The sequence below is a fragment of the Sturnira hondurensis genome, unplaced genomic scaffold, assembly GCF_014824575.4.
Source record: "Sturnira hondurensis isolate 20B ecotype Veracruz unplaced genomic scaffold, ASM1482457v3 Scaffold0017284, whole genome shotgun sequence".
Lineage (NCBI taxonomy): Eukaryota > Metazoa > Chordata > Mammalia > Chiroptera > Phyllostomidae > Sturnira > Sturnira hondurensis.
In genome coordinates, this window is record NW_028089915.1 from 846,674 (window position 1) to 863,278 (window position 16,605).

At 48.6% G+C, this 16,605-nt stretch overlaps 3 protein-coding genes across 12 annotated transcripts; 2 read left to right on the forward strand and 1 right to left on the reverse strand.

The window, feature by feature from the left end:
• Positions 1-2,004: 2,004 nt before the first annotated feature.
• On the forward strand, positions 2,005-7,256 carry DPAGT1 (dolichyl-phosphate N-acetylglucosaminephosphotransferase 1). 3 transcript variants are annotated; one of them, XM_037067495.1, is made up of 9 exons: positions 2,005-2,389; positions 2,712-2,832; positions 3,004-3,217; positions 3,615-3,692; positions 5,212-5,296; positions 5,741-5,929; positions 6,259-6,346; positions 6,514-6,669; positions 6,745-7,256. In XM_037067495.1, exons 1-9 carry the CDS (start codon positions 2,229-2,231, stop codon positions 6,808-6,810), a joined length of 1,158 nt encoding a protein of 385 aa, XP_036923390.1. In that variant the 5' UTR covers positions 2,005-2,228; the 3' UTR covers positions 6,811-7,256. The 3 variants fall into 3 exon arrangements, with proteins under 3 accessions (XP_036923390.1, XP_036923391.1, XP_036923388.1); XM_037067493.1 differs by having other exon boundaries at positions 2,006-2,389; positions 3,546-3,692; XM_037067496.1 differs by lacking the exon at positions 6,745-7,256 and having other exon boundaries at positions 3,546-3,692; positions 6,259-6,365; positions 6,514-6,630.
• Positions 7,257-7,935: 679 nt separating this feature from the next.
• H2AX (H2A.X variant histone) lies at positions 7,936-9,295 on the forward strand. Its single transcript, XM_037067505.1, has one exon. It carries the CDS (start codon positions 8,008-8,010, stop codon positions 8,437-8,439), a length of 432 nt encoding a protein of 143 aa, XP_036923400.1. The 5' UTR covers positions 7,936-8,007; the 3' UTR covers positions 8,440-9,295.
• Positions 9,296-9,394: 99 nt separating this feature from the next.
• HMBS (hydroxymethylbilane synthase) lies at positions 9,395-16,588 on the reverse strand. Of its 8 annotated transcripts, none has more exons than XM_037067500.1 (14): positions 16,424-16,588; positions 14,204-14,257; positions 13,775-13,847; positions 13,375-13,424; positions 13,225-13,280; positions 12,768-12,845; positions 12,460-12,537; positions 12,226-12,301; positions 11,383-11,496; positions 10,750-10,845; positions 10,413-10,532; positions 10,123-10,176; positions 9,893-9,979; positions 9,395-9,799 (listed from the first exon to the last, which is right to left on the reverse strand). In XM_037067500.1, exons 2-14 carry the CDS (start codon positions 14,237-14,239, stop codon positions 9,626-9,628), a joined length of 1,092 nt encoding a protein of 363 aa, XP_036923395.1. In that variant the 5' UTR covers positions 14,240-14,257; positions 16,424-16,588; the 3' UTR covers positions 9,395-9,625. The 8 variants fall into 8 exon arrangements, with proteins under 8 accessions (XP_036923395.1, XP_036923392.1, XP_036923397.1 ...); XM_037067497.1 differs by having other exon boundaries at positions 16,398-16,588; XM_037067502.1 differs by having other exon boundaries at positions 10,750-10,788; positions 16,398-16,587.
• Positions 16,589-16,605: the final 17 nt, after the last annotated feature.

Below are 16,605 nucleotides of genomic sequence, written 5' to 3' on the forward strand. Positions count from 1 at the left end.
AAGCCCCCTCCTCCAGGGCCTTTTATTGGGTTGTAATACACAGGAATACAGGGCAGCAAGGATCAAACAATAGATAACATTTCAAAGAAATTAGAGGGCTTACTATGAGTCAGAGTCTGTCAGGAACAGAGTTTTAGGGTTTCTTACTCAAACCCTTAAAATATGAATGAAAGCACTCTTAGCAGAGCATATTTCACAGGTTTATCAGGAAATCTTTGTGATGCCAGATACATTTGTCTTACCTCTCCGTGCTCTAGCAAGGCAAGGAGCTGCACCTCTCCCCAACAGGTATTCAGGCTTAAGGGGATTAAAGCCAGGAAGCACTTCTAGCACTTCTCCCAGAGAACATGGGGACTCAGGCTATGTCAAAGCCGGTGGGGGGGGAGGGTGAGAGTCCATCGCTCCCTCTTTGTTGCAACTCCCCCCCCCAAGTCCTTCCATGAAGGCCCCCCAAGTGATTGAGTCTGGCTTAGGTTGCACCCCCCGCCCCCCCCACCGCCGTGAAGGGTCTTACCCATCATTGACTTCCAACCAAGCTTTGGGGGCAGGGAGAGGAAACTGATGCAGTGTTTGCTACGAGAGACAAGCTTTGTCTCCTATCGCTCACATTTCAAAGGCCATCACTAGCCCTTAGCCACAAGGGGCTGAGATACAATTCCTAGAACCAAGCAGAGTGGTCTACAACAGTGGACAAAGTGCCAGGATACTTGAGTCTTCCAAACTCCCTGAGCATGCTTTCCCTCCCAGGAATAGAATACATTTGTCGTCTAAGAGCCTGTGGGTGAGAGGAAAAGAATGAAGATGTTGGTGAATGGTTATTTGCAAGGAAGCAGGTGCCGAGGAAAAGACACGGTGACCTGAAGGGAGTAACTGGACTGAGAGTTCCTCAGGCTCACAGGCAGCCAGGTATGGATGGGTCTAGTTCTCCTGCTTCCTTAGCCCTTTCCAGCGCGTCAGCCTCACCTTCTGGGTTTGGTAGCTGGGTGCAATGCAGTGTTCCAGGACCCAGGAAAGTAAAGTACCAGGTTAAATCCAAGATTTCAGGACACTTCCCACCCTGTTTGGTGGTAAATGGTAATTGCCCAGCAACTAAGTGCCACTGTAAGCGTCACAGGGTGGGTGGGATGCTTAAGAAGAAGTACTAAGACCAAGGACAAGGAAAGCAAAGAGACCCTGGAGGGTGTGGTGCAGTTGATTGAGGGCCGGCCTACAAACTGAAAGGTTGCGGGTTTGATCCCCAGTCAGGAAATATGCCTGGGTTGAGGGCCAGGTCCCCAGTTGGGGACCTGGGAGGGGAAGTGATTGATGTATGTCTTTCACATCCATGTTTCTCTCCCTCTCTTCTACCTCCCTTTCCCTCTCTCTAAAAATAAAAAAAATACAAGATTCTTTTATAGTCTTACTATATTAATAAATTCTGGAATTTATTACATTTTTTAAAAGAAAGAAAAGCACGGAGTAGGAGGGGCTTTTTAAGTCTACCCTTTAGAATTTACATCATCTTCCGGGAAACATCAGCTGCGTTTCCGGGAAATTAATTGTATTTACCTTGGCTTCCGACTATAGTGGGTACAGGTTTTCTATAAGGAGCAAGTGCTGCTCTACATCCTCATCCCTCCTGCCTTTTCCTCTTGCTTCCAGTAGCCGTCTCCCCTACTCCAGAGGTATCCCATAGTAAACTCAGGTTACTGGCCCTTTAAACTTGACCTGCGGAGGTCGAAAAACTGACGTGTAACTAAGAGTAAGTGGAGTCAGACACGTGTTCAAGAGTCGTTCATCTTGGAACCGGGCAAGAGCTTTTCCGCTTTAGTTTGTACATCCTTAACGAGACAGGGAAGGACCTGCTTTTGACTTTAATTGATTTTCCAGTGCCCGCGTGATGACTCAGTTCTCGAATAAAGAATGTGGTTTAAGATAATTCTATCCCCATTCTCCTGCCCATATTAAAAATGGCCACCTCCGTCTTCAGCAACGATAGTTGCTCTGCGAACAAGATCCGGGAGGAAACAGTGGGCTAGTAAATACAATGGGGCGGAGCTTAGGTTGCTATATAGAGGCTCGCGGGAGTGGCGAAGGAGACTCATCAGAATTGTTGGGTTTTCTCAGGCAAGTGTGGGGACACCAGCCTGTGGAGAGCCTCCTCTCCTTATTGCTGGGGGCTCAGGACTTCTTCCCTGCTAGAACATTAGCTGAGGAGGCAGCGGAGCGGGCCCCCCTGGTCCCTCACTATGAGGGCCTTCCCGGAGTTGCCAACGCCGTTGCTGGTGAATTTGATCGGCTCGCTGCTAGGGTTCGTGGCCACACTCACCCTCATCCCAGCCTTCCGTGGCCACTTCATCGCCGCCCGCCTCTGTGGCCAGGACCTCAACAAATCCGGCCAGAAGCAGATGTGAGCGGTGGCACAGGGTCCAGGGCAGAGGACAAGGGCTGTGGCGGGGTGGGCAAAGCAGAGACTGGGACTGGGGTGTTTGACCGCGTGCGGATCTGCAGCGCTAACCCAACAGACACTCCTACCCCCACCGGGAGGTGAAGGGGAGAAATTTAAAGGGGTGGTTAGTGAGGGGAAAGGGCGAGCTCCCGGGTGTACCAGGGACTCCAGCAGGGGTGCGTGCTCCCCACCCGCAATTAGGTTACTGTGAAGCTTGCACTAGTGAGTGACCACGCCCCCTTTCCTCTTCTCCCCTCCACACCTCCTTGCTGCTGGGACACAGCCCAGAGTCCCAGGGAGTGATCAGCGGTGCTGTTTTCCTTATCATTCTCTTCTGCTTCATCCCTTTCCCTTTCCTGAACTGCTTTGTGGAGGAGCAATGTAAAGCTTTCCCCCACCATGAAGTAAGTGGATTAGTGGGAGTGGTTGTCTGGTTGGGGCTGGGAGCTACCTGAGAGTTGGGGTTATTTGGGTTTGGAAGGAAGGGGCTGAGTAACGAACAAAAAGAGGAATTCTTGAAAGCAATGGCGAAGTGGGACTTGGGTTGAGCTGTGACTTGCCCGAGCCTCCCCCAGTTTGTGGCCCTGATAGGTGCGCTCCTTGCCATCTGCTGCATGATTTTCCTGGGCTTCGCGGATGATGTCCTGAATCTGCAATGGCGTCATAAGCTGCTGCTGCCCACAGCTGCCTCACTACCTCTCCTCATGGTCTATTTCACCAACTTTGGCAACACGACCATTGTGGTACCCAAGCCCTTTCGACCGATTCTAGGCCTGCATTTGGACTTGGGTGAGTAATCTCGCTACTACTACCCCTATGTTCCCTACTTCAGGGCACCCTTATCCCATAAAATCCTTCCTTCCTGGTGCTCCACATTCTCCAAGAGTTCCTGATTTGTCTCTGTGTTTTCTCAGATCCTTTCTTTTTTTTTTAATTTTAATTGTTGTTCATCTCAGATCCTCTCAGTTGGCCCTTCATCCCATCCTTTGTCCTCACCACTTTTTTCCAGAAGAATATCTTTAAATCCTCATTCTATACATGGTACTATTTCTTACTGCCTCCCCCCCCCCCCCCCCCCCCCCCCACGCCCCGCGNCCCCCCCCCCCCCCCCCCCCAGGGATCCTGTACTATGTCTACATGGGGCTGCTGGCAGTGTTCTGCACCAATGCCATCAATATCCTAGCAGGAATTAATGGCCTAGAGGCTGGCCAGTCACTGGTCATTTCTGCTTCCATCATTATCTTTAACCTGGTGGAGCTGGAAGGTAAGTAGAATTGGGGGTAGGGAGAGAGAACACTCCCTGAGTGTTAAGGGAGTTGCCTGATATCTAGTTTTGGGGAATCTGAAAAAAAAAGCAATATGTTAATAATTATAGACAATAAGGAAAGGATTTACTTTGCGAATAACAACTAGGATTTATTAAATATAAGAAAAAGAGCAGTCCTGTCATTTATAGTTAGATCAACTCTAATTGGTAGCCCATGGTCTTATTGAACATAAATAATTTCACAGAATCCCCAAATCACTCTGTCACCACGATGAAGACATAAACCAGACCCTTCTGTTACTAGGTCTGAGCATAAACAAAAACCACAAGAACACTCTGAATCCCACAAAATGACCAAGATCCCCCTCTTCTGGCTAACATGAGTGATTGCTTCTTACTTCTAACAGTTCCTCCTACTTAGATGAAAATTAAGATGCTCATAGAATCACTCCTGTTAATAGCACCCATACCAGAGCAAAACTGCCTCCTTTTATGCTCCTCAGAGTTGCATTTTTAAAAAACATTATTTATTTATTTAATTTTAGAGAAAGGGCAAAGATCTATTTCGATGTGTGAGAGAAACAATGATCAGTTGCCTCTCTCAAGCCCCCAACCCGGGACCTGGCCTGCAAACCCGGCTTGTGTCCAATGGGAACCAAATGAGTGACCTTCTGGTTTACAGGACAAGGCACAACCCGTTGAGCCACACGAGTAGGACCTCCTCAGAACTACTTAAAACAAATCCTGTAACAAATCTTCCTAGTACCCCCTTACCAAAGAATCCCATGGTTCCCATGGTACATGGTTCCCAAAAGTCTCCCTTGTCACAAGTCAGTAAATCCAGCTTTGATAACAGGTGTGTTTCTGGGGTCTTTAGCTAATAGACATCAATAATTTTAAAGCTAAGGATTTTAAAGCATCTCATTTAAACTTTGTAACAGTTCTGTGTGGCAGGTGTTATTAACTATATTTTACAGATGACGAAAAGGAGGCTTTAGAGAGGTTAACTGTCATGATAAGGTTACACAGTTCGGAAGTAAAGCTCATAATTCAAAGTGAGGTCTGAAATGTCTAAACTAATTTAAGACAAATAACTAGGAAGAGTTATGGAAGAAGTGGAATGTCGAGAATTGCCTGGATAATGTAAAAAGGGGTAGCGAGTTCTTTTTTTTTTAAAGATTTTATTTATTTATTTATCTTTAGAGGGGAAGGGAAGGAGAGAAGGAGAGAAATATCAATGTATGGTTGCCTCTCATGAGTCCCCTGCTGGGAACGGGTCTGCAACCCAGGCATGTGCCCTGACTGGGAATCGAACCGCGATCGTGTGGTTCGTGTGGTTCGCAGGCCCGTGCTCAATCCACTGAGCTACACCAGCCAGGGTGGGTAGTGAGTTCTTGAATGTGACTTGGGAATGGTGGACAATAAAAGCTTGGGATATAACTTAGAGACAGAAACAGGGTACGTAGGGCAAGTGGCTGTCAATTGTTACTTCTTTCTTTTTCCCCTGCTTCCAAAGGTGATTGTCGAGATGATCATGTTTTTTCCCTCTACTTCATGATACCCTTTTTTTTCACCACCTTGGGATTGCTGTATCATAACTGGTAAGTAGGCATATGGGTAGGGGGACAGTTTTTTGAACACGTGGCAAATATGGTCCCGATCATGACCCATTTCCTGATGGAGAGGTTAGGCCTGTGCATACCTGTTGAGTGTTTTCTGGGTCTTCAATGGATAGTATTCTTAAGTTGCTTTTTAAAAAAATTTAATCTTTATTGTATTTTTATTTCCATTATCATTTAGTCCCCTTATACCCTCCTCCCCTGTTAAATTGCTTTCTACCCAGCAGTGGCTGGGGACAAATGCTGTAGAGCCTCAGGAATAGATGAATTCAGGGCCTTGGGTCCTGGTGAGTTTCTGGGAGAGCTGCATGGAGTCTCTGAGTCAGGACTAGGGTCAGGGCTAGCTCTGTGCCCAAGATGTGTGATATGACAGAAAAGATTGATAATGCCTGTTGCCACTAGCTTGGATCCTCTCCCTGATCACAGGTACCCATCACAGGTGTTTGTGGGAGATACCTTCTGTTACTTTGCTGGCATGACCTTTGCCGTGGTGGGCATTTTGGGACACTTCAGCAAGACCATGCTACTCTTCTTCGTGCCCCAGGTGTTCAACTTTCTCTACTCACTGCCTCAGCTCCTGCACATCATCCCCTGCCCTCGCCACCGTGTGCCCAGGTAGCTGTTTTGGGGCTTGAAAGGGGCATCATAGCTTTTTCACTGTAATGCATAAAGCCAGCCTTATACATTTGCTGTGCAAAGTGAGTGGGCCCAAAGAAGGGCTGACTGTTACCATGTGGTTAACATTTTACAAATTACAGAGCACATTTACTTACATAATCTCATTTACTGTTCACAGCAGCTCTGATCACAGTAGTAAGCAGCAGAGCCAGAAATATATCTCAAGTTGTTTGACTCCACATTCAGTGCTCTTTTATTACATAACAACACTGAGGATAGTTCTTTAAGCAGTGGCCCAGTTACATAAAGCTTTCTTCCCTCTGCAGACTTAATACCAACACAGGCAAACTGGAGATGAGTTATTCCAAGTTCAAGACCAAGAGCCTCTCTTTCTTGGGCACCTTTATTCTAAAGGTAACAGGGGAAAAAGGAGGTAAGGCTTTATAGGTCACAATCCTGAAATCAGGGAATGGGGAACCTAGGCTGCATTAGATCCAAGGGGAGTTTGGAAGCATTACGTAGATCCTCGTTCAAAAAGCATAGGTATTAACTGAAGCTCTCTTCACCTCTGGCCCTTCCAGATAGCAGAGAGTCTCCAGCTAGTGACAGTGCGCCAGAGTGAGAATGAGGATGGTGCCTTCACTGAGTGTAACAACATGACCCTCATCAACTTGTTGCTCAAAGTCTTTGGGCCCATGCATGAGAGAAACCTCACACTGCTCCTCCTGCTGCTACAGGTACAGATGGTAATGGCATTTACACCTTGTCTCCCTTTCTCCATGGTTCTTACTCTACTCCATTTTACCTTGCAGATCCTGGGCAGTGCTGTCGCCTTCTCCATTCGGTACCAGCTTGTCCGACTTTTCTATGATGTCTGAGTCCCTGGTCATTGCTCTTATTTCACATTTCCAGGATTCCTGACTCAAGCCATCCTCATTCTAGAACAAGATTGCCTCTCAGCCCAGGCCCCTCCCACACCTCATTCTTTTGAGCATTTCCTTTCCCCTGTGATTATCGACATACTGGCCCTTTCTTGCCCTCCAGTGACTATTGATTGGATTTTGCCCATAGTTTTCTTCAACTTGCCACTCTCCCTATCCATCCCATCTTTGCAGCCCCCTAAGTTGGAAAACTGCATTGACTTTCAGGGTATATGTTGGACCTGAGGATAGAACCCTGGCTGGTGATGGGGACACAGGCTCGAAGATGACTTCACATTAGACTATAAATTAAGTATTCTAATTAGTAGAAGCAGGTGGGGGTTGGGGGAGCACAGGTGCTCCCAGTGGTAATAATAAAGTGTTGTCTTTTTCTTGTTCCTGTAGGTGTGTTTCCTGTATGGTGTTTTAGGGTAGATTGGGAGGGTTTGGTGGAGGCAATTCCTCCATGAAGATGCCTCTCTCTCTGCTCCAGCCTTCCCCCCACCCCCTCAGTACACCAGGCCCCTTCTAGCAAGATGTGAGCAGAACCAACTGAAACCAGACAAGATGTTTAATAAATATCGAATTCCTGATACTTAAAGTGGCATGAAGGGCCATAAGATTGGCATTTTCTCTGATATGGGATCGAAACTTCCAGGAGCTCTCATTTCTTTCCTTTTTCACTCTGCAGGATAGGAGGAGGGAATGACAAGACCTGGAAGGGGAAGCAGAGGTGGTTGTAGTGCTAAGTCTTTTCCTTTACAAATCCCAGGCCCCACACGTTTCCTAAAGCTTCAGACTCCACCCTCTTTGTCTTCTGGTTTTGGCTGTAGTGTTTAAATCTCGCGCGCTTCCCACAGATTGGCTAGATGAGGGAAGGTTGGCTGTTAGCAGCCCGCCGCTCCTCGCCATTTTCCCCGGGCAAAAGGTTTTCAAATTCGGCCAATCGGCTGTTGCGCTCTCTCAGCTGCAATACGTCACCGAAGGGTTAACCACAACCAACCAGAAGCATCTTTAGAGAAAAGAACCAATCAGGAGGGTAGGGAGGTGTGCCCTGGGGGCTTATAAGGACAGCCTTTGGGCGTTCGCGGCAGCAGTTCGACTGCAGCGAGCGGCTGGGTGTTGACCCTTTAAAGACACTCCAACTCGCGCAGTATGTCTGGTCGCGGCAAGACGGGAGGCAAGGCCCGTGCCAAAGCCAAGTCGCGCTCATCGCGCGCAGGCCTCCAATTCCCAGTGGGCCGCGTTCATCGGTTGCTGCGAAAGGGCCATTACGCCGAGAGGGTGGGCGCCGGCGCCCCTGTGTACCTGGCAGCGGTGCTGGAATACCTCACCGCAGAGATCCTGGAGCTGGCGGGCAATGCGGCCCGCGACAACAAGAAGACGCGCATCATCCCCCGTCACTTGCAACTGGCCATCCGCAACGACGAAGAGCTCAACAAACTACTGGGTGGCGTGACGATCGCCCAAGGAGGCGTCTTGCCCAACATCCAGGCCGTGCTGCTCCCCAAGAAAACCAGTGCTACCGTTGGACCGAAAGCGCCGGCAGGAGGCAAGAAGGCCACCCAGGCCTCTCAGGAGTACTGAGCAGTGCCTGCGCTGCCCCACCCCCCCCCCACCTCCGGAGCCCGACCCAGTCTGTGCTACCACAAAGGCCCTTTTAAGGGCCACCATAGCCCTCACGGAAAGAGCTGAGCCACGGCGGCCGGCTGCAGTCCCCCACCCCTGCTACCACCAGCCCGCTGCCCTTCCCCCAAGGTGGTTTTGCGGGTCCCCCCGGGCGTTTTCCACGGCGGAGAAACCGTTGAACGCCGCTCGGCCTGGCCCTAGTCCTCTCCGGATCTGTGACTCAGCCATCCTGCCTTTTGAGTGGCTGTTGGGCTGCAGCACCTTTTAGAAGGCCAGGCCTGCTGCTCTGACGTAGGCTGAGGTGAGCGGCGACCCGGAAGGCGAGTCGCCAGCAGAGCTCCCTAGATTCTTCTTCAGCTCGGTGCTTAGGTCGCGACCTCCGACATGGCTGTTGACTTCCAGGCTTTGGTGGAGGACACTTTGATCCTTAAATTTGTTCGAGAGTTCCCTTTGCCGCCTCCGTCTTAATTGTAGACCTGAGCGGTGCGGCCAAGACAGATACTGCAACCTGCCCGCCTTTCCCCTGAGGTGGGCGCCGCCCGGGGTGAGGACTGGGGGAGGTGGGAGGCGACTGTGTGAACTGCAGGGCTTGTTGTGCGCACGTCTGCAGCTGACCCGCAGCGAGGCCTCCCCACTCCAGGCGCACCGCTCAGCACCTAGATGTATACCAGCACAATCCGTTGACCCCATCTGGACCCAGTCTCCGTGGGCTTGTGAACTGGCATTTAGCATCTAACCCATTCAAGAGTAGCACCTTAAGTATTGGGGAGTTTCAGATGGACTAATTTTGTTTATTAAAGGATTTTTTTTAATGTGTTGTTTTTTTCAGTCCCAAAGTGTTAAAGGATTGATGACTTTTAGATTGTTCTCCTAAGGGTAAGTGTAGTGGGGGAACTATCAGATATAAGACTGGTTAACTGGGGAAAGAAAACTATTGGATTTTTATTAGTAGAGTTGGTTACATTCAAAGACTTGGACTCTGTAAAGAGTTGAAGCCCCCAACATACTGAGCAGGCAAGGCAGTCCCTGGGAGTCTGACCCAGCAGTTAAATCCCCTGGGGTAATTGCTGCACAGACAGGCACTGAGGGCTGGGGTGAAGGCATTGGACAGTAGCAACCCAGGCACCTGTGCCCCACAGACCAGTTAGTGGGCATCATTAAGCTGCCGTGCAACGTCTAAAATGTTCTTGGCTCCTTTGTTCAGCAACAAGTTGGCTAAGCTGACGCCCAGGTTCTCAGCAGCCAGCTGGGCTACTCGTGGAATGTTCTGGGCAGTGATGCTCACCAGCTGTGGGTCATCTTCAGGGCCATCTTCATGCTGGGTGAGGGTAGAAAGTAAGATTTGGTGAGTACAAAAGTGAAGATGAGGTCGACTTATTTCTTACTCTTCCCCTCGCCCTCGTCTTGGCACCTGGGCAGGGATATGGATGGTGGCCTGCATGGTCTCTTGCATGCTATCTGAGCCATCCAGACTCCAGACTCCTCCAGTCAGGTACAGCTGGGGAAAAAAAATAAGTTACCTTAGCATATTCTGGGAGGAAACTTTAAAAACCTGGGCTTTTCTTGCTGGCAACTCAGGATGCACAGTCTGGTTACCACAGTCCTCCTTTCCCTACCCTTCCACCCATCTTCCCTGTTTACCTGTCCATCCTTTATAGCTGTATGCACTGCTACTGGTACACTGCAGCCTCCTTCCTGCAGTAAGAAGTTCTCCCCGTGAGCTCCAAAGACCCTTAACTACCCTGTGACCCGAGTCCTTGGAGATCCATGGGTCTGTGAGGACATAACTGGGCTAGGGGCTCAGACCTGGGTCTTCTTTGTATACAACATTCAAGAATGAGTTACCACTAAATATAGAGCATTAACTTGAGAAATCTTCCCACTACCCTTTCCAACTCCCAGCCCCTCCACAGGTGGACCACAGGCCCTACCAGATGCTTCAGGAAGGCCCGTTCAGCGATGCAACAAAGCAGAGTCTCAGGGTCGTGCAACATACCCACAAGATCCAAGATGTCCTGATCCTTGGCTCGGACTTCCACGCCCAGAGCCCCCTAATAAAAGAACAGGCTAAGACATCAGGCCCAATTTTTTCCCAACTAATGAAGCTAAGGATAACCAGCCCACTTCCACCTGCTTCCCATGGCCTTTTGGTACAGTAGATTTCCAAGACTTGTCCCTCCCTAGGAACATTTTTGCTAGGGGAAGCAGATGCACAGAAGGTTCTGCTTCTTGGGCTTATCAATACATGGCTTCCTTGGTCAAGCATACCTGACCCACAGCATACATGCATTCCTCAGGACGCAGAATCTGTGGAGGCACAACAGGCAGAAGCAGTGAGATGGGGCTCCCTATCATGTAGAAAGCCTGGAAAGGCAAAAGAGGGAGTCTGGCCTTTGATCACCAGTCTTCCCGCCTGGGACTCTTCCAGCTTTGCAGGGTTAGGGGTGGGGTGTTCAAAAAAAAGTACCATATTTTGCCGTGTATAATGTGTACTTTTTTGCCCAAAATTTTGAGGGAAAAATAAGGATGTGTATTATACATGGGTATAACAATTGCATGCCACAGGGTAAAATAATCCCATCTATAATGCGCACAATACATGGATGCACATTATATACAGCAAAATATGGTATATAGGCAGGCCCTGACTGGCGTTGCTAGGTTGAGTGTCACCCTACTTGATACTGCCCTTGATTCATGGTCAGGGCACATGCCTGGGTTGCAGGCCTAGTCCTTGGCTGGGGCACTTGCAAGAGGCAACCTATTGATGTTTCTCTCACACATCAATGTTTCCCTCTCTCTCTCTCCCCGCCCCCTCTAAAATGAAATCTTTTTTAAAAAAGATTATATAGGCAGGAAGGGGATAAAGATTAACTGGGGAGGGAAAAGGGCAGCCCCTACCTGCCCTATACGGTTCTGCCAGCCCATGCGCTGCAGGCCAGCTGTAGCCAAGATGATGGCACTGAACTCCTGTAGCTCATCCAGTTTCTGAAGCCGTGTGTTGAGGTTTCCTCGCTGTTGAGAGATGCTAAGGATCATAAGCATTGTTCCCTCTGCCTGGAACATTCTCTTTCTAGCTGACTAACTTCTCATCTTTTTGCTTTTCAGCTTAATAGCAACAGGTAACACCTCATACTACATGTCAGATACTAAAGTACTATTTAATTATCACAGAAGCTCTGAGGTAAATTTTATTATTATCTACATTTTACAGATGAGGAAAATGACAGCTAAAACACTTGCCCAGGGTTACAAAGATCTCTAAGAAGCCTTCCTTGCCCCCAAAGTCTGTGTGTACATGCTCCAGTTAAAAGGTTCCCTATTTTACATATTGGAGCACTCAGGACATACTATTTTAGTTTTAGAAAACATATTACATATTTGTTGTAAAAAAATCAAACAATATAGAACATAAACTAAAAACAGAAGTACCTCCATCCTCCTCTTCACCACCCCCCAGAGTATTACTCTGTATTATCAATGCCTGTTTGTCTCCCAAACCAAAACATAAACTCTATATGAGTAGGGATAATGCTGATCTTGCTGAGCATTATCCTCAGTGCCAAGCTGAGAAAATATGAAAGGATTATGAGTGGATGATGGATGGGAAGACAAACAGCCCACTGCCCCTATGGTCTACTTCCTCTCGAAGCCCCTTTCATTTTCAGAATTCTCAGGACCCTCTGGACCTTGTTTTCCCTCCAGGCTGCTAGCTGCTGTCCCCTCCCTTCCCTTAAAGGATACAATACTCTTGAACTCCAGATGTGGAAACTTTCTCTGTAGCTGAGCTGCCCTCCGCAGGGAGCTGGTTCCTACCACACTGCTCAGAAAAAGGATTTAAAATGAGATTTAATTCTAGTCAGACACTTTTCCTTTCCTCCTCCTTCCAACCCTCCATCTTCCCACCTTCCATGTATTTCCATTTCCATATACCTTCCATGTATTTCCCACCAAGATGCCTACCTAAACATCACTCACCTCTTTTCTGGCAAGGTTTCTAGGGTCTTCCCAACAAATTTTGGGTGAAAAACAACAGCATCATGGGGGTTCTCTCGTCTAGGAGTGGAAGAAAGGTCATAGAATGAGAAATCTCAGTTAGTCTCTTCCAGTTTCTTTTGATAGCCAACTAACTGGCATTTTCTGAGTTTTTCTGTCATGCTTAATACTCCTCAGGGCAAGGGAGACAATCCTAGAGGCAGAGGGCCAAGTCCCAAAGGGAAAAGCCAAGATTAATATTGTCTATCCCCCCCACCCCCAGCCCAGGCCCAGACTCAGAGAACACTTACTTGCAGATGGCTCCAATGGTGAAGCCCGGAGGAAGCACAGTGGGCAGGTCCTTAAGGGAGTGAACAACCAGGTCCACTCTAAAAGATGGGATAATGGGGCAAAGAGAAGGTCTCTGGGCAGCAAGCCTCTACCTCTTCTCATCTACCTACCCCTGCCTCTGTTTTAGTGGCAAAACTAAAAGCAGTTTCAGAAGCAGGCCTCTCTGAGACCTCAGGACCCTGAGACCTGTTCCTTTTCTCCACACTCTCTTACTCTCCCCCAATCAGTCTTTCACTCCAAGGAACCAGATGGCTCAGGACCAGGACACTCTTTTTCTGACTCCTGAAAAACACATATGACTCCCCCTTGAGCCTATCCAAGGGTTTAAACCCAGCAGTCTAGCTGATACACAGGTCTGATGCACACTTGGGTCCTAGTAAGAGACTGGGAAGGCCCACATTCTCCTGTCACACTTACTCTTTCTTCTCTAATGCATGCTCCAGCTCCTTGGTAAATAGGCTCTTCTCTCCAATCTGCCATGCAAGAAAGAGCATCAGAATAAATCTCTTGGAGGAAGTAAAGAGGAGGAGGACAAGGATTGTGGGGGGAGGGGGGGTGGAATATTACCTTAGAGAGTGCAGTATCAAGAATCCTGTCACCTGTGGTGGACATAGCAACTGAGGAAAGAATCAATCACTCGATCAGAATTTATTGAGCCTCTGCTGAACCCAGCACTGTGCTAAGATTCAAGGTGGACACAAAGGCACATAAGCCCTAGTCCCTATCCTTTGGGAATGTACTATCTAGCAGGAATAACAGACACCCTCAAAAGACCCAAAGCAGAATATGTTCAATGCCAGGCTAGCCCAGGTAGAAGAGGCAAGGGCCCTCCAAACTGGGAATAGCCAAGAATTCTTGGAGGCAACAGGACCAATCTTTGGCCCTAAGCAAAGCCAGAAACACTGCTCTCCCCTCCAGAGGGGTTAAGAGTTTCCCATTAGCTTTGATTCTTGTATGGAAAACTCACTGATTTCAAACTGCAGGCCTGGGTTTAAGGCTTTCAGCGTTGCCACCACACTGTCCGTCTGTATGCGAGCCAGCTGGGGGGCAAAAATCTGGATTAGTCCGGTCCTTCCCTGGCCACTGCTCTGAACTCAGACACTCATAGGGTCAGCGCAATCCTGAAGGGATTGGAATTCAGAGAGGGGTTTGAATGCCCACCTAAGAAGGAGAGGGGTCTGGTCTGGGAGTCCTCTGTACCCCAACAACTTTCCCAGCCTAGGGACTATCTCTCAACAAATGCAACCTGCCATTCTGCATAAAATTCAACACACAGCCACCCCATTTCCTTCATCCCTAAGCTGCTGGGAACTAACCCTCAGGGGCCCCCCCAACTTATAATACTGTGAGCACAGACTCTTCCAACAAACTTTCTCCACCCAGTACCTGCACTCACCTGGCTCTTGCGGGTACCCACGCGAATCACTCTCATGTTTGGGCTATTTTCCTCCTGCCAAAAAAAAAATTCCTTGGGTCACAACCCCCTCTATTGTGTTTCTTAAGACGTTATTCAAGAACAAGAATCACTGGCTTGGAAGAAACGAACCTCAGCCCCTGGCCTATGGCAACCTGAGTCTTAGAGTAGAGAAATATCCCAACACTGGTCCCTTTACTTTCCTCAGTACCTTCTGCCCTCCTCACAGACCCAGAGAAACAGAGACCAGAGGAAAATGATAGTAGGATCTTCTATTGCTGCAATAACCAGGACACCGAGCTCTTAAGCCCATCCTAGCAAAGGCAGTGGGAGTGTTGTACATAGCCAGGTGGGTAAAGAGATAAGGACTATCAGCCTGGCCACAAGCAGGGCAGGGCCTGCAGAAGGCAGGGGCGGCTGGGGCCACACAGAGGAACTTACACTGTGACACTGAGGACAAGTTCAGCATCCACAAAAAAGCAGGCACTTAAAGAAGCTTCAGTGCCACCTAGGTCCAAGAGCTACCACACTATAAATCCCCTAATCTTGTAGAATTGATACATAAAGGACTGGGGTCAACAGATCTGATATATAGTCCTACTCAGCCTCTCGATTGGGTGACCTTGAGCACATCATCCCATGAGTACTTACTAGTTCATCTATAAAATGAAGAAGTTTGGACCCAAATATCTTCTGCTTTTGATGTTCTATAAGACTAAGAGGCATTCACCTAGAGTGCTGCCTCTGGTTTAACTAACAAGGAAATACTGGGACATCAAAAATCAAACCAAGAACTCAAAAAACTCTGCCTCCTTCCAGGACAAAGGGGTTTAGTGCTAGGCAGGTAGAACTGGGTTCTTCAGTCTCAGGGCCTATTTCATTCTGGATCTGACAGTAGCCACTATACAAACTTTCAACTTCCACTGTTCTGGCATTTTCATCCCATGGAGCTCTTTTGCAGGCAGGCATCTGAGGAGAAGGTGACAGCTGGTTTCTCTTGTACTCCAGTCTATTCCATTGCTATCACTAAAAAATAAACCCGGGGCGGGGGGCCTGAGCAAATTAGGCAAGGCTTGGAAAGCTAAATATGGCCACTAAAATTCTGGGCTACAGGAAGACCATAGATGGCCTCTAGAAACTGCTGGGTTCAAACAATCCCTTCATTTAGTTGCTTCTGCACAGCATATTCAAGTCAAACTGTTCAAGAAAAAATGATTTAGCCTGTATATGCTAGCCCGTTTATTTAGCCTAGTATATGCTCTCACTTTTAATCTTCATAACCACCTATCAGGTAGACAAGGCAGGCATCTTTGGGACCGTGTTACAGAAACACAGGCTAGCTCTGAGGGGTGAAGTGACTTGTCCAAGCTCACACCACTAGTAATGGGCAGAGAACTGGACCTGGAATCCAGATCATTCTTACTTCTAGTCCAGTGCTCAGGGATGTCTGCAATGTCAAAGAATCGCTCTCCTCACCAACAGGCTGGACAGGAGGAGATAAGCAGCTGCCCAATCTCTTTATCTTAGGCTGGCAGTGGACCCCACCGGCTCTGTAGTTTGCCTCTGCACCAAGCCAGACCTCCAGCGGAGCAGGCCAAGAGTAGCAGACCTTCTCCCCACTCCTACAATAGTAACCTAGTGGTGTTTCACCTGGAGATTTTGAGAGTATGCTGGTGGGCCTGGGTGACTGCTTAAGAGGAAAAGGGGCAGACAATGCACTTCCAAGATGTTCGTGTGCAGTTCAGAGACTTGGAGGCATGCTCTCCTCTCTGGATTCGAACATGGACCCAAGATGGTGAAATCCCATCTCGGCCCTGTCTCGTGTGAAAGGATCTCGGGAAATAGCACACTGTTTTCTGCAGATGAACTTTCCTGGGCTGGGCCACTAAACCTAGATCTAGCTTTGGATGCCAGCCCTGGAGAAATCCCACCTAGATCCCCGCAGGAATGGGGGTTCCGTGACAATCCTTCCCCTTTAACCCCATCGGTACAGCTCAAGGATTTCTTCTACAAATACTTCTAAAGGGGAACTCAACCACTGGCCCTTTAAAAGGTATTCGGACCAGAAGACAGATAAGAATTCTGACCAATAGACAACAGATGCTGGCAACCCAAGGCCAATCAATGCACCACTAGCCCGGAAAAACCGAAGTTGAGTCACCAGTTCAGGACTCACCGCCCTGGCAGCTGGGTTGCCGTTACTGGACATGGCTGTGTTCGGGAAGTAGGAGCCTGCCGCAAGGCTCCTGACTTCGGGAAGGCAGAAGTACCAGCTGGAGGACACAAAGACCTGGAGGGGCCCGAGCTCCTGCGGCACCTTGCCCGCTCTGGGTTCAGCCCTATGTCACTTCCGGTGCCTGACCTCAGAGGGGTGGTACCTCCAC